Raw genomic sequence first — 19,253 nt, forward strand, 5'->3', positions numbered from 1 at the left:
CTAAGAGCGAGGCTCGCGAGCTGGGAATGCGGTGTAAGAGGCATGTGGTGGCGACAAAGGGGCAGATGGGGCGCAAGGGTGGTTTGAGGTGTAATGATCCTTCGATCGAAGGGAGTGATGCGCTCGCCAGGATCGGGGACGGGGCTCGCCGTTCGGGGATCTCAGCTGGGCGACCCAACCGTCAGGACAACCTTAAAGTAAAGGCCGTAAGACAGGGCGGCGGTGTTGCGGTCTGACACGCGCAGGCGACGTGGGTTGTGTGCAGCGGGGTGGGGGAGGTCTAACCGTCTATCGCCAGGCGCCAGTACAGGCTGAAGGGTCTGCGAAAGTATCGGGCTGGCCGAACATGTCCTGGGGACGGGCGCGCCGGAGCTACTGCCGCTTGCAGCCACAGTGATCCACTGCCAACAGATCGGGCGGGCTGACTCTGTCAAAGGATCGCGGTGGTCTTGGTAAAAAGTGTTTGACAAATAGCCACCGTATTACCTGCTCCCTGCGCGCCTGTGTTGCATGTGTAGTGACATCTGTAGACGCACCGACTCGAGCGCCTGCGCAGCGGCCGGGAGACGCCGGGAGATGCCGGGCGCATCGAAGTCTCTCACGCCTCTGTATGTTGGCGAGCGAGCGACAGGCGCAAACCGGCGACCAGACGAGCACTAGGCACCGTGCCGCCCAACCGTCCGATCGTCCTGGCGTCTCCCCCGATGCTGCCCGAGCAGCGCAAGCACACACGGCTTGGGACTGCCAACCTCACTTCGAGTTGCAGACGAGCCACAGACATGAATGAGCCAGCAAGGTGCCCACGGCCACCTGCCGGGCAAACCTAATATAGGTCAGACGTCTTCGCCTCGCAGAAGCACCAGGGCCTAGACTTCGACGAACACCAAGAAAGCTACCGGCAAATAGGCGAATGGGGGCGGAGAAGCCTCAATAAATGTATCCAATGCAAGTACTCAAGCTAGAGTGCCATCTCAGGAAGCTTGATCTGCGTCTACCAATCTGCCGGTGCGGTCACTGCGGTGGTGGTTGTGCCGCAGGCCGGTTGTCATCTGGCGAAGCCCTACCAACTTCGAGCCTGATGAGCCTGAACTTGAGCCTGGATTGCAAGTTCGGCCTGAGGCACCCAGGCACCTGCCAAGCATAGCAAACTTCAATTCACACCACCAAGACAATGGCAGGCGCGACGGGCAACCAGCACCCGACCACATCGCAACCATGGCCGCCTTCGATTTCGCGATCGATCGCCCTGAAAACATAGAGGCAATCCTCAACGGCCTCGATCGATACAACCCCGAGACCACTGCTACCTTCCAGGAATATGTCGCCCAGCAGTGCGAGAACCAGACTTATGACTGCTACGCCAACCTGGCCCTCCTGAAATTGTACGTCGCCGCGCAAGCCTGAGATTTCTTTCGATCTTTGAAAGGAGAACCCGAGAAGAGGAGGAGAAGGGGACAACTGCGCTTTTTTGTGATGATAAACCTATTTAGCATGACCTGATCAGGCCTAACTAGCCTGCTGAAGTCATATTTGATATTAGCTCTAGCTGAAACTTGCCGCACCCTTCGACAAGCACCACAACCTTTGCAAACGGCAACATGAACAAGCTTGGCTAACAAAGCGCCGTTTTGCAGATACCAGTTCAACCCCCACCTCGCCCGCGACGGGACGATCACCAACATCCTCGCCAAGGCCCTTACCGTCTTCCCCTCCGCCGACTTCAGCCTCTGCCTCTCCCTCCTCCCCGTCTACACCCTCGTTCCCGCACAAAATGGCGTGCCGCCCGCGTCCGGCTCTCTCGCCGAGGCCGTCCAGCACCTGAGCAAGCTGCACGACCAGCTCACCAGCGCCGGCTACGCCGACTTTTGGAACACATTCGAGGGTGACGACCTGTACGCCGACCTGGTGGCCGACGTGCAGGGCTTCGAGGAGGTCATGAAAGTGCGCATCGCGGTCGTCGTCAGCCAGTGCATGCAGGAGGTGCAGCGCGACGTGCTCGAAGGCTGGCTAAACGTCAGCGGCGCCAAGTTCGACCACTTCGTCTCCGAGGTGTGCGGATGGAAGATTGACGGCGCCACCGTGCGCGTGCCGCTCAACAAGGAGAACGAGGCGCGCAGCACGCTCGTCCGCGAGAACGTCAAGTTCGACCAGTTTGGCCGCCTGATCAAGCGCGCCTACGAGCAGCCTGCGTAGATCACGGTGGATGCTTTCTTGTGAGACGAAACTTAGAACGGGTCATGTGGATTCACGGGCTTTGCATGCATGCATGAATGAATTGCAGCGCGGCGTTTTCGGGGTGTGTGATGAAATTCGGTATTCCACACACAAAATTTAGTGCAGCTTCTCCCCTCCCTGCGACGGGGTGCGAGCCGGGAAATGAACAAAAGGGGTGGTGGGCGGCGGTAGCGAAGAACAGCCTTCTCTCTGTGTGTTGTGTTGTGTTGTGTCTGCAATATCTGCAACGCCTACTACTAGAAGAACCCTGAAGAAGATACTCAATCATCATCATGAACAAATCAGCCAGCCAGCCTCTCTACCTGGCAGCCAGCTCCTCCCACTGAACTCCCACCCACTCCTCGTTCTCCCCACCGCAATCCTTCCCACAGCTCGCCAAAATGATCGTGCCCCAATCCATGCCTTCAAGCGACAGATCATCCGCCTCCAGCTCCGTAATCGCATGCGGCGTCAACTGCAGCTCAAACACCCTCTCGGCACCACACTTCCCGCACCGCGGCACGCGCGGCCACGCCGCGCCCACGGCATCTTTCTTGCTGTACAGCAGCGGCTGCCCGCCGAACTCGTACCGCAGCACCTGCTCCGGGTTCTGCGCTAGCCGGTCCGCGAAGCGCTGGAACGGCTTGTCCATCGTGCTGTCGAAGGCCGCTTTGTCGTCGGCGCTGTTGCCGCCGCTGCCGCTTGCGGTCGTCTCGAATTCACCGGACTCCGCGAGGCGCACGTTCTGCGGGATGCCTTGCGGCTCGGGGTCGAGGTATTCTTTGTCTGCGTCGATGTAGTAGGAGGGGAATGGTGCTGGGAAGGAGGATTGAGAGGGCCAGGGCTCGGAGGGGCCGGCGGTGGGTTTGGGAGGCTCGTTGGAAGATGCGATGCGGGCCTTCTCGGCGAAGGTTTGGGACAGCTCTTCCGCTGGCTCGATCTTTTCGGCGAGTTTGGGAGGGGCTGCTGAGGGCGCGGCGAATGGGTTTGCGGCGGGTTTGGAGCTGGTAGAGAAGGGGTTTGCGGGCGCTGCACCGGGCGCAGAGAATGGGTTCGCGTTCTGGTTTTGCTTGGAGGGCTGCACGCCGAAGAGCGACTCGCCAATGTTGGTTTGCTTGGGCTTCGGCGGCTCAGCAGCTGGTGGCGCTGTTTCTTTGGCTGGGGCCTTGGTTTGCATGGGTTCCGGGGCATCTTTGGAAATACGGGTAGTTCTGATGCCGCGGATTGATCCGTCCTTCCTGCGGCACTGCTTCTTCCTGCATCCGAATATGTAGACCCTTCGTTCGTGGCCAGGGAATTTGTCAGGGAGGTCGCCGTTCAGTTGCATGAGCAGGTTGAGATAGCCGTTGCACACTTTGCATTTTGCGAGGGCCCCGGAAGGAGCCGCGTTTGTGTCTAGCCATGACTTTGCATTTCGTCAGTAAAAATATCTGAACCACAAAGTGGCAATAAGATTTACCGGGTGACCACCAAGCTGGCTGAAATCATCGCCTGTTGCCTCTTTGGATGCATAACCCAGGATGACGCCGGTCTCGACATCCTCGATTCCAGACGAGTCGCTATCGTAGTCTGCCATATTGGAAGGGATGACCTCGAGATTCTGTTCTTTGTTTGAGTTTGGACGATTAAAATCTTTTTTTGTTCACTTCAATAAATTCTGACTGACGTTGGAGGCTGAAGCGAGCTCGGGCCAAGCCGAGGCTTGCATGGGCAGAAAGCATCTCCATGTATAACGAGACGGACATTTACCAAATTACAGTATCGGTCTTTTTCTAAAATTGTTGGAGTGCACTAATAGAGAACAGTAGGCAGATACTGCGGCGATTAAGCGATCTCGATACGTGAAGCAGGCATTGTTCGGAGAAAGGCAATTGAGTCTGGATTTCTATTTGACCATTCCGCCCAGTCGAATGCTTGATGAGCTGTTCTGGTATGATTCCTTCATCGTTCTTTAATCCACCGTGATATGGCTAGACATCGGTCGATTCCCCTACTTGCCGACTCCTTGATTCAATGCCCGCTTTCAATGCCTCCACCACTTCCTGCCCGATCCATCTGAGCTCTTCATCACGCTCCTCTCTTGCCCTCTCCGCCCACGCGAACAGCAGGCGAAGGTTCCACAGCTCGTTGCGATTTCGACTTTGTACGTTGTCGGACAACACCAGCTTGTCATCGATTACTGTTGCCCGCTGGTCAGTGTGCACTGAGCTGTGCACATCCGGCGGGATGATGAGTTCGATGTCCGCTTTAGTGAGCTCTTCCCTCAAAGCCGGCAGCGAGAAGACCCAGTCCCAGATTTGCTGTCTGTTGGCGGTTGATGAAGATTGGGTAGAGCGTGCTGCCAGGGTCGCGCCAAAAACACTGCTGTGCGCTTCGCCTGCCGGGCAGCGCCGTACATGAATTCGTTGATTCTTACGGAATTTGGTGAGATGCGATGTGTTCAGCTCGAAGTCAAGCGTCACACGCCAGTACGCTGGGTCCATTGTTTGCACAGAGGCTATCGATGCAAGGTCGGGCAAGAGGCACGGGGCCTGCATACTCTTTGTCGAGCCATCCCGGAGCGTGACTAGTATCGGCATTGTGATGGGACGGTGTGTGTCAATGTCTTCCACAATGACACAGCGGGCCTCTGCAGCGAAGATCCAAAAGTGGCGCAAGGCCTGCAGGTGAACGCGATTGTCCTGAACATCCGTTGGAAAGAGAGGATAGAAGGCACAGATGAGAGAGGCCACAGCCATATCGGAAGTGCCCAGAGTGTATGTCCCGCCTCCTAAGAAGAGCACACCGATAGCCAGATGCGCCGCAAAATGCGATCCGTACGGTGTTTCCGCATCTGTCCTACCGTGAAGGCGACGAAGGTATCGGAACGTGTTCAGGTCGCCGGTGCCAGCCATTACTGTGGATGCCGCAAGAGCGAGGACGTCAATACAGCGCCGGATCGCAGCACGAGCAAGCTTTGCGTCGTAATAGTAGGCGTCTCCCTTGCTCTTCGCGGCATGGAAGAAATCAAGTAGCAGCAGGATTTCGTCACGGGCAGCTTCATCGCCACTTCCGGCATACCTCAAGCTCAGGGCCCAAGCAAGACCAGTGGCAATGTTGTAAAACGGTACATCAGTGCTAGACAGCTGCGAACGCTGTTTGCTGCGCGGCCCCATCCGGCGAAGTTTACTTTGGTAGCACTTCGGTAGATTGACGTGAATCCACGCTGGCATGCCGTCGACCTCGCCTTGGGCTTGTATGGCATTCCATAGGATGATGTGCTTCGCCATGCACCTAAGCATGAGCATGTCCGGCCTCACGTGATCAAACTGTGCCTCCGTATCAGGTATGTCGATCTTCCGCGCGATGGTTTTGTCTTCAGACTTCATGTAAACCAGGGCAATGGCAACAATAGCGCCCGCCGTTGCCTTATCGAAGACGTGCACAGCATTGACAGGCCTTGGGCCAACCGCGACGTTGAGAAGCCGCTCTGGTAGGCGCATGCCATGCAGACCTCTGAGATCTTTACCCTTCGCAAGATTGATCATGCCGAGGGCGAGACCTGCCGCGAGACGATATGATTCGTCCCTCAGTACATCAGGTCCATTGTCAACGTCTTCGACATCCATTAGCTCGACTTCGTGCAGCATCAGCTCGCTCATCCGGCGGTGCTCGGTATTGCAGTACAGCAAGCCAATGCCCATGAGACCTGCTGTCTGAGTTGTGGAAGAGACGTTGAGTTCAGCTGCGCCGGGTGGGAGCATTGCAGTGATATGCACAGACAGCATGCGTGTGATGAGACTATCCATTGTGCCAACATACGACGCGGATATGCCGAGCAATAAACCGACCGAGGTCATGGTGTGTTTGGGCGTGAGATACTTGAACGATAACCATTTGGCAAGTGAACGTAAGTGTCCGTTGAGGCCGAGAGCTAGCAGCAGACCAGCATGCCTGTTCGTGAGGTCGGTAGGCTTGTTGAAGACAAGCCATGATGTGTCGATCCCTTTGGCGTTGCGTGAGATGCGTAGGCCGACAGACACACCCGCGTGAAAGTATGCCCAGTTGACCTTCTCCTCGGTCAATCCGCTTCTGTCAGTGGTCACAGTGTGGCCCATGGGCTGCATGATGGCTGAAGGATTGAAACCAGGCAGGTGGTATTTCTCGGTCATAAGAGGAAGTTGGCTGTCGAAATGGATCATGCCGTCCCCTGCTGGCAATGCAATCATTCGTGTCGTTACCCATTGCATGACTTTGCGTTGCTGCTCAAAATGGAAGGCATCGCTCCAATCAGGCTGCTTGGGACATTCCGCTATCTGCACGTTGTTGAAGTGCATGAGGCTGGTGGCTTCTATGAGTCGTCGATCTTCGCTGAACAGCAGTTGCGAAATTGCGTGACGGTCTGCTTCGCGTGTCTTGACAGCGTGATTTGGCGTCTCGAAAGCTTGTGTGATACTTTGCAGATCTTTCGGCAGAGCAATGACGGGCTGATGTTGCGTTCCATACGGTTTGCGCGCCGCAGCTTCCTTGCTTAAATCGAGATCTTCCCTACCTATTAGCCGCAACAAAGATGTTGGCCAGGTTGTGGGTGGCTCCTTTTCGCATTTGGCAATGGCCTCCCTGAAAGGCGCGGCTACTGCTTCTGGAAAGGACTCAAGTATATCTGTCGTCAAGTGATGCTTTGCTGATGTTTCGACGACAGTGACAGGAGAGAGGGCCAATCCCTGGGTCTCCTCCAAAACACGAGAGAGCGTGGTTGTTCTAGGGGTCATCTGAGCCGATGCTTCTGCAAAGGATCTAGAGATGTTCACGTCTGATCCGAGCCGCGCAACGGTCGCAAGGCTGGGGTAGAGTTCACTCGTGCCGTACTTGATGGAGTGCTCAAGCCACTCAAAGACGCCAACAGGATCGTCCATCAGGCCCGTGCTCACGCTTATAGAGGCACGAAATTTGATGAACGCCCATGCGGTTTCATTCGCACCTTCCAAAGCGTAGTAGGTACTGGTTGTATGACTCCAGGTATCACGGCCGAGCCACTGTCCCAGCTGCGCAATGATGGGCGCAAGACGAAGGGGGCGCACAACAAGAAGCGAGTTGAGCTTCTGCTCTTCATACCAGATGTGAAGGCCGAGCATGAGCCTCCGTGCTGCATCGAGGCTGTCGATACTTTGGTGGATCTCTTTGACTTCTTTGCTTGAATCGTTTGCAATGTCGTCGGCTAGAGACGCAGCAATGAGCAGCATACGATCTGCCTGTGACCCGGGTGTCGGTGATTTCGGTGAATTGGAAGATGCCTGCTGCCGCGCATCCATCCACGACCAGGCAGGCTGCGCAAGCAATGTACTTTCATGCACGTGCTTCTTGGATGTTGACTTGACTCTACTTTGCGACTTAGTCCCAGCCGCCACTTTACTCACTTGCAGCGATGCTTTAGCTTTAGCGTCCAAGAGATTCAAAGCAAAGAACAGAATGGTTGCAGCGAGAGCCACCCATTCCGTGCTGCTTGTAGTCCCAGACAACCGCTCAGGCTGCTCAACAATTGCGGCATGTGCCCTGCACCATATCGCCTTCAAGAGGTGAGACGCCGTTGTGGGCAAGACCAGCTGGCAAACACGAAGCACATCAGCAACAAAGGGCTCATGAGGGCTTAATTTGATTTGCCTTCGATGCGGAATTCCGTCGGAGCCAACCTCGTCGATCACATTGCTTGCTCCCGGGTGCTCTAGCTTAGGCACATCGTCGGGCGGGTGATGTGTTCGATTTCTGCCCATCTCCTTGTTTGATTGTTCCAAGCCAGGAATGACATCCAATGTGCTCGAATTCCTGTAAGGCGAGGTAGTCGGCAGGGGACAGCAGGTTGTGTCCATCGGGGATAAAATCAAGCCATTTCCGCTCAGCAGGATTGCACCTTCGGCGTTGTCATACACTTTGTGCATGTCTCTACAAGATGGAAAGGTGTTGGTCCCTAATACTATAGGTATGCTAGCACGCGGGCTGTCCGTCATATCGGGCCAGAATGGTCTGTCTCTTATCTCCAGTAGTAGACTGAGAATCTCTTCGGACGACTGTTCGTGCACGTATACGGTAATTTTGTGATTGTCCGATTCCACTGATGGCACGCTTTCGCACAGTGTCGCGACCTTGACAGTAAGTCTTGCACTTGAAGGGCTTTCCGGGAATGGCTGCGGTCCGATAGAGAAGGAATGGATTTTTCGTAAGACGAGCTCATTTTTGCTCCCTTCGTCCAGACTGCCGAGAACATTGTCAAGCCCAGCAACATCGTACGTGTTTCTAACGTGACGCAGGATAGACTCGACGCTTTCTCTGCCATTGATCAAGTCGTTATCAAGATCCATGGTGTCATCGTCAAGACCAATACTTTTGCTAAAGACGCTTCCTGGCGTTGACCCTCGGCTACGACGATGACCAAAACTTCGTCGTTCACTATGTGGGCCAAAAGAAGTGTGACGGCGACTGGCACCCGTGCCAAAACTGCCATTCAATGTGCCCGCCTGGCTACGATTATCCGCTGTTGGCAGTTCTCCGCGAGAGACAAGCGAGCTGATTCTTCGACTTTCTCGGGCCGTTTGCTGAGAGCCGGCAGGCTGAAAATCTGGATCCATCTGGGATGCCATGGCAGCTTCGTCGTCTTGTTTCTTCGTTTTGCGGGATGCAGACCTGGTGAGGCGTTTATTGGATGGTTCTCCCGGAACATGCAGAGAGGCACCAGGCGCAAAACTCTCACGGCCTCCATCCCGATGACGAGCGACTGGTGTAGCACCGCCAGGTCCAAAACTGTTCCCCAGAAAGGAGCTTCGCCTTCTTGCCTTCTCAGCTTTGTGCTCAGCACGCTTTTTCATAAGTGAGGCCAGTGATTGGTCTTCAATATACCAGCTGTGCCATATCGTGACCAGTCGCATGTCTTGGTTGATCGTCGCGATCAACATGAGATGCCCATGAGGGCGACTGCTTGAGTGCGGCAGTTCATCCATTTTCGACACATAAACGACCTCCTCTGCGGGATCGAGCGAGTCAAATTCAACGGTGACGCCTGGGGTTGTCTTGCTTGAGCCTCGAGGCTTCGCTGTCTGGATTGACTCAGTCACCACACCAACCTCCGAAAAGGGACTGGTGATCGTGTATATTCGGGCGACGTTCGCCTCGTGTGATCGGTCAGGTGGTTCGCATATTGTGCTGAACAGCCCGTTTAGCCAGTCATTTGTGCCTGCATTGCCGCCCAGTGGAGATGGGCGGACAGGTTGCGTGCCTAGAAAGCTTTTCGAGAATGTCGGAGACGGCTGAGAGAAGGATGAGAGCTGATTTTGCGACGAGAAGAATGAGTTGTGAGGCGCTCGTGGGAGCTTGGGAGAGGTCTCATTCGACGAGGGCTTGGACGCTGTCCTCTTTTGAAGGACCAAGCCTCGCGGAGCCGCAAAAGCTGTCTCGATTTCAAACGGAAGATCAACGATATGATGCGAGCCAGAGAGGAAGTAAATATGGGCCTTGCTCTTCAAAAGCACGACTAACGCGCGAGATGTTTCGTCGCCCGATGTCTGTGACTCTCTCCTGTCGTCTTCCTTGCTTGTGACCAACAATGGCGCTATGCTCCTTCTCGATGACTTGCCGAAGCTCTCTACAGGCTTCCTGAGCTTGCTCGAGCTCTTATCTGCGTAAAGTTTGCCATTCTCTTTAGGAAACCTTGTCAAGAGCGCTTGTCGAACATGTTCTCCCTCCAGCTCAAAGCGATACGCTGCGCGAACCACGCCGTTTTGAGACCAGACCACACAGTCTTTCGTTGCTATTATTTCTTCTTCCACGCTTCCATGTTGTCCTGAGAATGCGTATGTGTCCCAAGTGTAGAGGCCTTTCTTGGGTTCGGCGGGCAATATGCCTTCGTTGATCAGGTAGGGGAGGCCGGCGGGCGTATGGACGCCGAGTGAGGTGACATCCGCCATGTCTCCTTGTCGTAAATTGAAGCTCTCAAAGCTACTCGCATCTTGTGTCGAGTGCTTGCAACGAATACTTGACAGAGGACGGCATTGTTGGTGGAAGACGCGCCTGACGTGGGGTCCAACGCGTTTTCCAGCTTCGCAGCTCCTTCAACTTTGCGAACCACAAACACCGAATCGCACACATTCACATTTACCAGAACAGTCGCACTCACACAAGCACCTACGATTACCACGCGAACCTTCACTTGGAAATACGAAGTTACGAACCCTTAACTGCGCCTGTGCCTCATCCTTTAATTCATCCTCTCACTACATGGAGCCCCGAGTGCTGAAGAGAGAGCGCAAGCTCCAGCTCAACTACGACCTGCCTCATCGCGTACGCTGCGCACTGGTATATCCCGTCACTGCTCCAAATGGAAGCAGCCTCGTCCTGCTCGGCCACAATAACGGTGTAACATTACTGTTCCGAGGAGGGAGGCGTGTCAAGCAGCGCACAGCTCAGCAGCCAACATCTACCCAGTCGAACCCGAAGGATGTGGTAATGATTGATGAGAGTGAAGAGGAGGAGTCTCAACCAAACGGCTCAACCCAGATGGAATACGAGGAAGAGGAGGACGAAACAGATCCGGAGACCCCGTATCCCTCCATCATCCAGGAAATCGAACTCAATCTCGGCAGCGCGGTTCTGCATGTTGCGGCGCCGACTTTGGCGCAACAGACCTCGCAAAGACCCGCGATCGTGAAACACCATGCCATTGTAGCGGTCCATACGGCTGATGGAAAAGTTAGCCTTCTTCAAATCCCTATGGCACCGCCTTATCCAACAACCACCAGAGATGCCGTAGAATCTATTTTGAACGACAGGATCGAGCTGCCCGCCGGGAAAGCTGCGCTGAAGGATATCTCGGTTAAGGTGCAAACGCGGTTTCCCAAGGAGCTCTCCCAGCTGCGGACGAGCGAGCCGGAGACCAGCATCTGTGTTGCTGCCGTGTCTGATGCCTTGCGGATCTGGCGGTTACCCACGAGTGCGGATGAAATCATCGTAGAAGAAACGACACTCCAGAGACTTCCGCTTCTGTCAAATGCCAACAAGGTCTCGTTCCATCCCTCTTCAGGATCGGCGCAGGCATTGATCGTAGACTCGCAAAGCGCTGTCCGCATTTACGATCCTTCGGCGCCAAAGGACCCCAATGCCAGACCTTCGTCCAGCGATTATATCCCTGCGCATCCCGAGGAGACCGGCAAGTGGATCATGACATTTCAAGCACCGTATCATGTGCTACCTCGAGACCACCCAGCTGTTCCCGCCCGCAAGAAAATCCTCGACGCCAAATGGATTTTGGGCGGCCGTGCGATCATGGCCCTCTTAGAAGACGGCGAATGGGTCATCTGGGGCGTCAGCTCGTCTGTACAAAACAACACGTCAGGGGGACAAACAATTTTCCATGGCTTCCTTGGGTCATCAGGCGCAGCCGCGCCCGCGGACTCTGGCAGTCAGAGCAAGGGCTCTTCCAAACTTGCCCCAATGACTCCAAACACACGCAAGACAAAGTCCCAAAATTTCTTCAGTGGTGCACCGAAGGCACCTGGCGCCGTCTCCCGTGGTGGTATTTCTGTCGCCGGCACTGACAATCTCCACGGAGAAGCAGACGGAAGCGTCATGTTGTGGTACGATAGCGATGTCTACGCCATCCCGAATTTCCAGCTCTTCTGGCAACGCATTTCCAATGTCGCCAGCAATGGGCTATACACGCCGGGCCTCTCGCACATCTCAGACATCAACCTCATGAACGAGAACATCACATCCATCTCACAATTCAGTGCGAAATCCAGCGCTTCCGGACTCGGGCAGATGAACACAGCCCGCGACTTCCTTGTGTCGACCGAGCACCGCTTCATTATTCACCAGACCACCCGGCCTCCTGTGCCGTCAAAGGGATTGTTTGACAAGTTTACTGCAACTACGTCTGCGCCTTCCGACCGAGATCAGAGAATGCTGGATGCTGGCGAGCTCGACATTGGTGGCATGGATCGTTTGCTGGACTCAATGGCTAACGGCGGCGCAAACCGCCCGAGGAAAGTTGGCTTCGCTGCGTCCTAGGTAGAATCCCTTTCCTCTGCTTCTGTTTCTCCAAAGATACCCTTCAATTACTTGCCTGACTGTACCAAATCTACAGCCTCTCACTCCCCTTCCACATTCTCATTCCGTTTCACAGCTCATTCCCCGTACTAGTATCAGATTTCCAGACAACACGCCGCGCGGCAAGGTGGAGCATTTCTTCAAGGCCAATGAAACCTGCTCAGTATTACGCGCGGTACATCAACCGATCTCCTCCAGGTCCAGCGAGAAGCTCTGGGGTCCACTCCAGAGCGTAAGCAGGGCAACTCGACTTTGTCGGCCTGTCTTGCACCACCTCTACGAAGTTTTCCCTCAGGGATGTAAAACGTGCGCAGCGGTGAGGTCGAGGGAGGAGACGACCCGTACGCTCATTGACTAGCATGTATGCGCACCCTGTTTGGGGATATTGGACGTGTGCATGCTTGTTGAGCGATTGGGTACATGTTAATATCGTAGGTCTATGGTGATGTATGATTTATCTATCCTTTTCTTATATACGTCTCTAGACATTTTCTGTCATGTAGCATGCCTGCAAATTTTCGTATATCGTCTAGAAAGAGAACTCATCACCGACCTCTTCGATCGCCTTGACAAGGCCTTCAACAGTTCCCTTGGTCGTCTGCCCGTTGACCACAACCCTGAAGAACTTGCCATCCTCACCCGGGGCATAGTCCACCATGAAACCCCTTGGGATCAGCTTCTTCGACACCTCAGCAGTCAACTGGCTGTTGCGGTTCCGGTGGCCGGCACCGCTCTGCTTGTTGAAATAAAAGCACACCTGCAGACACGGCGGCGGGTTCTCGGACACGAGCTCGAACTTCGGGTTCTGCTTGACCAGCTGCGCGAGGTTCGCCGCTTGCTCGAAAGCAGAGTCAATGTAGGCCTCGAAGCCTGCGCTGCCGTGGTAGATCCAGCTGAGCGCGACCTTCAACGAGTCGCCGCGGCGTCCGCACTGCGGTGTGATGTCTGCCAGGTCCCAGTAGTTGTCCGCGGGCTGCTCGACGGCACCCACGTGCTCGTCGAGTGCTTGCGTGTCAACGGCGCTGCTGTCCTTGGCGTCGCCGTTGGGCTGCTCGGGCTGATGGAAGAGGTAGCCGGCGGGCAGGGTCATGCCCTTGTGGAACTGGCGCAGGTCCTGGCCGAGGAGGAAGGTGCACGTCAACGGGACGCCCATCATCTTGTGCGGGCAGAGGGCGATGGAGTTCGCGCGCTCGACGCCCGAGAGCTTGTGCTTCTGCTTCGCGCTGAAGATCACCGGCGCGCCCCACGAGCCGTCCACGTGCATCCACAGCTTGTGCTTCTGGCAGATGTCTGCGATGGCGTGCAGGGGGTCGAAGGAGCCGAGAACGGTAGTGCCGGCTGTGGCGTTGACGTAGAAGGGTGTCTTGCCGTCCTTCTTTGCCTGCTCGATGGCAGCCTCGAGAGCGCTGGGCTGCATGCAACCGCGCTCGTCGACGGGGATGCCGATGACTGAGTTGGAACCAAAGCCCATGATCTGCGCGGCCTTCTCCAGGCTGTAGTGGCCGTGGGCGGAGGTGAAGAGGACGAACTTCTTGTCGCCGTAGCCTTCCGACTTGGTCTCGGGGAAGAGATTGTTGCGTGCGATGACGATGGAGCTCTGGTTTGCCGCGCTGCCACCGGGCTGGCTCACGCCGCCGGCGTAAATGCCCTTGAAACCGAAGAGTTCGGCCATTTTCCGAGTAGTGTGCTTCTCGATCAGAGTGAGAGCCGGCGAGACTTGGTAGACGTGCAGGTTAGAGTTGAGAGAAGAGAGGAGCAGATCCGCAGCCAGGCCCACTGGCGTCGTTGCGGCATAGAGTTTGTCGAGGAATCCTTGGTCCCAGGTGTTGACACTGTATTGCAGGACCTTCTGGACGGCTTCAAGAAGGCCATCTTTGCCGCGGCCTTGGTCAGGAAGCGACACATTTAGCAGGGGAATCAGGCTCCTAGGCGGATGGTGTTCAACAAGTACACTTCGTGGACCCTTGCCATCTTGCTGCAGTCCTCGGCCTTCGGGCTGGGCTGTGGCGTTTTCGTCTGCTGCTCGCACAAAGGGGACAACAAGGTCTTTGACTGCCGTGAGAAGCTATGTGGATTGTGAGCTTATGGCCATGCCAGTTCGAAGGCGTCAATTCCTACATCGTCTACTTCGTCTGCACGGTGCAGACCCTTGTTCTGGGCTGCCGCTGGTCGTGACGGGACCGAAGATCCGTTTGCAGACATCGTGATGTTGAACTTGAGAAGAGGAAGAGACGGCACTACTATGCGATGTTTCAAAACGAACTAACCGACACCTTTTGAACCGTGGCAGAAAAAATTAAGAAAAGTGCTCAAGGAAAGCTGGTATGAGTATTACGGCAAAGGATCTCTCACGTTGACGAAGCGACTTCACGAGGTCATTCTCCATTGGATGATGCAATCTGGGGCAAAACCTACAGATCCACAAAACATGCGGCTCAACTTGACTGCCTTCATCCACTGGTATGTACGTACAACATGGATCTCTTCCCCATGAAAATCGATGGAGCTGCAGATGCCAGTACATTTTGCAGTGAGATGTCAAAGCAAAGCGAGATGTTGGTTGGCAGCCAAGCCCCTCGGAACCAGCTGCGAACCGTCTCTATGATTGAAGTACCCCTCACGCGCAGTCCCATCATCCTCTCGCTAGCAAAACTATTGATGCGATACATCCATCAATGGTATCTACAAGGTACAAGGTCTGGCTACTAAATTTCTCACGCTTCTGCTGCAGTAGTGGGACATCTTCAGCGAGCCGCTGACATCACGTCACACCATCGCACCAGCTGGCGTCTGGGCTGCAAGAGCTGTGGACCTACGGTCTTCCAAGTGGGACGATACAATTATTTGCAGATGGCCAAGAAGAAACGACATGGCACACTGGTGATGGCAGTCACAGGTTTTCTTACCCTCGTGTGCAACCTCGCCTGCCACGATGAGACTTCGCGGTTGTCAAGGCACAGCATCGCGGCAGGACTACAAGGATCTTTTTGAACCACCTAGACATAGCAGGTGTCTTCCACTTTCAGTAACAGAGCCTGCACCTCGTTCGTATCGAAGGCGGCACCATGCAAGGCTGGATGCAAGTATTCTCGAACCACAGGGATCGACCACTTGCTCAATTTTACCCGGATTTATTGTGGCTTGAGGAGGTCGCTTCGCCACGCCTCGAAAACTGCGAAGGTAGTACCAGATACTGCGGTAAAAGCCGCAAACCCAGACTCGATATCAGGTTGCTACCAAATGTGCCACCCCTCAGCAGACTAAGTATACTATTCACCCAATCAGGTCTCTTCCGGGCCTACGGTAGACTGGTTTTCGGCTCCGATCATCAACAAGTACATGCATTTCCTGGGTACCGGAAGCATGTCATTCGGTTATTTGCAGAGGTACTGTAGAGTTTCCCCATTCATATCACCCTCCATGCTACCTCCGTGTTGCTCTCTCAAAATGTGTTGCCGAGGAAGAATGTTACGCTTCCGCATCCTCAATAGCTATAAATGAAGCATGCCAAGGGACCCTTTGGCTCCGCCGTTCTTGACAAACCGCTTCTGAATTGACAAATATCACTGCTATCACGATGCTAAAGTCCATCGTCTTCATCTTGGCCACTTTGGCCGCCGCCATAGTCGCAGCCCCAACTATCGGGCTCTTTGAGCGAGGTGATACTGATCTCATCAAGCGACAGCAACGAATCGCTACACAGTACTGGGCGAACGATAAAGCCGACCTAGACTGGGTCAGTGGTCCTGCCGGCGCATACTCCGTCAACTGGACGAACCCAAGTGGCGGCAACTTCGTCGTCGGTAAAGGCTACTTCGGCCAAGGCATGTAAGTCAGCTCATCCCGTTCCTCTTGCTAACCGGCCAGACCTTCTGACATCTCTAACAAGGCTTTTCAACTACACTGGAACCTTTAGCACGACCGGTAACGCCTACCTCGGCCTCTACGGCTGGACCACCGACCCGCTCGTCGAATACTACGTGATCGAGAACTTCGGCGACAAGCACAACCCGACCGACAATTCCAACCACACCTGCTACGGCACCTTCAACACTGACGGCGGAACATACGAAGTCTGGATGAAGTGGCGCGTCAACGCCCCATCCATTATCGGCACTGCCACGTTTCCACAGTTCTGGGTTCGCCTTGCCATCCCCCTTCCAACCTCATCTTACTGACTCATTCAGTCCGTCCGCACCAAACGCCACGTCGGCGGCACGATCAACACGACCGCGCACTTCGCCGCTTGGGCGCGCGCGGGGTTGAAGCTAGGCAAGCACCGCGACGGCATGGTGATCGGGATCGAAGGGCAGACGGGCCAAGGTGCGGCCGCTATCACCGCGGGCGTTAGGCCTACGACTACGGTCAAGGAGACGACGACGCTGGTCCATCATTCCGAGAGGCCTAGGGCGACGAACACCTGTACGCGGAAGTTGTGAGGGGCGGCTGTTGTGAGGGTTGACGGGAGGCTGAGGTGGGTAGGTGACGTTGAGGAAATGGATGTGCGTATAAGCGTTGGATATGTGCATCGAATATTGCCAGTCGCTATTCGATTGGTTGAGAGTCGACTTTCAGTTCCTCGATTGCTTTCAGCTTTTAATGACTATTCGCGACTTTACGGTTCTTTATCCGGCCGCCACTGAAATGAACGGCGTCACATCATCGCACGCATGCCAGCGAAAGATCAAGTCTGAAGGTTCCCATTCCTACAATCGATCATCAATCCTAAGGTACATACATTTGCATTTGCTAGCCGTTGTCACATGACATCATCGCACGGGAACTCATGTCTGAGGGACAGGCGTGTTGGGATGCCCAAGTGTTATCTTTGGAACAATTACATTTACCAATCGCGAGCGTACCATCACCAATTGCCATAGACGCAATCAATACAATCGCAAGCCTTTCCGTCTTATGCAAAACCGTTAGACATCCCGCCTTCGACCTGGTGCTTATCACCGTACCAAGACGCCTAGCAGCTTTCTTATCTCTGCAAATCACAACGGCCTATAGTCGCTCAGCACTTTCGAACACCCATGAACAAGCAACGGCAGCACGCCTCGGCCTCTGTCACATCGCTTGGCGATCCGATTCTGCCTATTTTTGTTCTTCGTGTATCTGGTGGAAGTGTGTATCGCTCACGAGGGCTTTTGGGGCTCGGATAAGCTTGTAGTTGAGCATATGAACAGAGCGATACTACTGTAGGACCCACCGCTCTGTGGACTCACACCCCGTCTCCCCAGATTCCCAGATATCTGCCCTCGCCGCATGGATCTACGATCAACAGGGCCATACCGGGGCGTCGGCAAGAGACCGCAGGCTTGGGACGGTCTCCGCCGCGCTGTGGTTGGTCAATTGCACATCGTTATCTACAACACTCATCCTCGCCCAACATCAAGAGAGTACCATTGACGATTCCTGCGAAGATCCTCCTCTTCGGACGGCCGGAGAATGGCAATAATGGCCTGCAAGGTCGATCGGCTTGACTGCTACACGGCTCGTCAATGTTGATGCTGGCGGGCTATAACCTGAGCCAAGTCGCACGATATGTTTCTCTCTCTGTTCTTGAAGTCCACACGCCCATCCATCCATCCCTCCCCTGCCATCCTAGGCAAAGACCTCGCAAAGCCCTTTTCTCCTCCATTGCCTTCACCCTAACAACGACAAGCCCAAAATGTCCCCACCACCCCCCACAAACGCCTACACCCCCCAACAGACGACCGAGCTCTGCTCGCGCGCCGGGCACGCCAAAGCCCGCATGCGCCCGGACAAGGTTCTGCTCAGCTCCTTCCTGGCCGGCGCCATTCTGGCCTTCGCCTGCGCCAGCACGCTGTCCGTCACCGTCGCGCCGTGGTACCAGGAGAACGCGCCGGGCGTCATCACCCTGCTGGGCGCGGCGATCTTCCCGTTCGGGCTGACGATTATCCTGACGACGGGCGCGGATCTGTGCACGGGGAGTTTTATGGTGTGCCTCCCTCCCTTCCTCCCTCATCCACTCGTTGCAAGCGCAAGAGAAAAGCAGACACGACTGACCCACCGCAGCTCACCACCATCTCAACCCTGCACGGCCGCACGCACCCCCTCCGCGCCCTCGCCCACTGGACCCTCACCTTCCTCGGCAACCTGGCCGGCAGCCTCTTCACGATGGCGCTGCTAGTCGGCTACACGACGACCTTCTCGTCCCCCGCCGCGCACGCGCGCGCCGCCTCCTTCGCGACTGCCAAAGCGCTCACGCCCGCCTGGCACGTCGTCTTCCTGCGCGGCATCGGCGCCAACTGGCTCGTGTGCCTGGCCGCGTGGCTGTCGTTCATGGCGCGCGGGTTCGGCGGCAAGGTGGCGGCGATCTGGGGGCCGACGTTCGCGTTCGTCATGCTGGGGTTCGACCACGTCGTGGCCAACATGCTGTACGTGCCGCTGGGGATTTTCGTCGGCGCGGAGGGGTTGACGGTCGGGAGGTATATTGCGGATTCGATGATTCCGGCGCTGCTGGGGAATATTGTGGGGGGTGGGTTGATGGTTGGGGTTGTTTATTGGTATTTGGTGAGTTGTCCTGTTTTTGGGAGGGGTTGTTGGGGGGTTTGATGTGAGGCGGGTACTAACTTTGAGTGTTTTTAGTATCTCTGCGGCAATGAGACGCCTGTTGTCGTTGATGGTGAAGTGTGGGAGGGTGATCAGAAGGAGGAGGAGATTGTGGGCCAGGTGCGTGAGAGGGAGGATTTTGAAGGTCAGAGGTCTGGGGAGCAGACTCCGAGGAGGAAGGAGAGCAAGGGTGCGGAAGATATGGTTTGATGGTGGGTTCGCTCAGTCAATTAACCATATGGGGACAACGGGATTAGCTTTAGTGAGCGTAAAAAGAGCGTTTAATGATAGATTTGATCAATACTTGCGTTGAGCGATGATGACGATTTGCTTGTGGCCAAAATAGCTAAGCCTCCATTGCGGATTTGGCAAAGAAAACAACGCGTTGA

At 55.3% G+C, this 19,253-nt stretch overlaps 7 protein-coding genes across 7 annotated transcripts; 4 read left to right on the forward strand and 3 right to left on the reverse strand.

The window, feature by feature from the left end:
* The first annotated feature begins 844 nt into the window (after positions 1 to 844).
* Positions 845 to 2,555, forward strand: WHR41_04384 (uncharacterized protein). The gene is made up of 2 exons (XM_069372990.1): positions 845 to 1,382; positions 1,635 to 2,555. Exons 1-2 carry the CDS (start codon positions 1,216 to 1,218, stop codon positions 2,191 to 2,193), a joined length of 726 nt encoding a protein of 241 aa, XP_069230207.1. The 5' UTR covers positions 845 to 1,215; the 3' UTR covers positions 2,194 to 2,555.
* WHR41_04385 (uncharacterized protein) lies at positions 2,404 to 3,836 on the reverse strand. Its single transcript, XM_069372991.1, has 2 exons — positions 3,674 to 3,836; positions 2,404 to 3,619 (listed from the first exon to the last, which is right to left on the reverse strand). Exons 1-2 carry the CDS (start codon positions 3,788 to 3,790, stop codon positions 2,534 to 2,536), a joined length of 1,203 nt encoding a protein of 400 aa, XP_069230206.1. The 5' UTR covers positions 3,791 to 3,836; the 3' UTR covers positions 2,404 to 2,533.
* Positions 3,837 to 4,184: 348 nt separating this feature from the next.
* WHR41_04386 (uncharacterized protein) lies at positions 4,185 to 10,148 on the reverse strand (the record flags this gene model as incomplete). Its single annotated transcript, XM_069372992.1, has 1 exon — positions 4,185 to 10,148. One exon carries the CDS (start codon positions 10,146 to 10,148, stop codon positions 4,185 to 4,187), a length of 5,964 nt encoding a protein of 1,987 aa, XP_069230209.1.
* A 310-nt stretch (positions 10,149 to 10,458) lies between these two features.
* On the forward strand, positions 10,459 to 12,246 carry WHR41_04387 (uncharacterized protein; the record flags this gene model as incomplete). Its single annotated transcript, XM_069372993.1, has 1 exon — positions 10,459 to 12,246. One exon carries the CDS (start codon positions 10,459 to 10,461, stop codon positions 12,244 to 12,246), a length of 1,788 nt encoding a protein of 595 aa, XP_069230208.1.
* A 437-nt stretch (positions 12,247 to 12,683) lies between these two features.
* WHR41_04388 (uncharacterized protein) lies at positions 12,684 to 14,627 on the reverse strand. The gene is made up of 2 exons (XM_069372994.1): positions 14,404 to 14,627; positions 12,684 to 14,350 (listed from the first exon to the last, which is right to left on the reverse strand). The coding sequence occupies exons 1-2, from the start codon at positions 14,485 to 14,487 to the stop codon at positions 12,815 to 12,817; spliced, it is 1,620 nt and encodes a 539-aa protein (XP_069230201.1). The 5' UTR covers positions 14,488 to 14,627; the 3' UTR covers positions 12,684 to 12,814.
* A 1,235-nt stretch (positions 14,628 to 15,862) lies between these two features.
* On the forward strand, positions 15,863 to 16,724 carry WHR41_04389 (uncharacterized protein; the record flags this gene model as incomplete). Its single annotated transcript, XM_069372995.1, has 3 exons — positions 15,863 to 16,113; positions 16,175 to 16,424; positions 16,473 to 16,724. The coding sequence occupies 3 exons, from the start codon at positions 15,863 to 15,865 to the stop codon at positions 16,722 to 16,724; spliced, it is 753 nt and encodes a 250-aa protein (XP_069230200.1).
* Positions 16,725 to 17,959: 1,235 nt separating this feature from the next.
* WHR41_04390 (uncharacterized protein) lies at positions 17,960 to 19,074 on the forward strand (the record flags this gene model as incomplete). Its single annotated transcript, XM_069372996.1, has 3 exons — positions 17,960 to 18,250; positions 18,328 to 18,825; positions 18,901 to 19,074. The coding sequence occupies 3 exons, from the start codon at positions 17,960 to 17,962 to the stop codon at positions 19,072 to 19,074; spliced, it is 963 nt and encodes a 320-aa protein (XP_069230341.1).
* Between the last annotated feature and the right edge of the window lie 179 nt (positions 19,075 to 19,253).

This window comes from Cladosporium halotolerans (genome assembly GCF_011745625.1).
Source record: "Cladosporium halotolerans strain TM138-S3 chromosome Unknown Sca11, whole genome shotgun sequence".
Classification (NCBI taxonomy): domain Eukaryota; kingdom Fungi; phylum Ascomycota; class Dothideomycetes; order Cladosporiales; family Cladosporiaceae; genus Cladosporium; species Cladosporium halotolerans.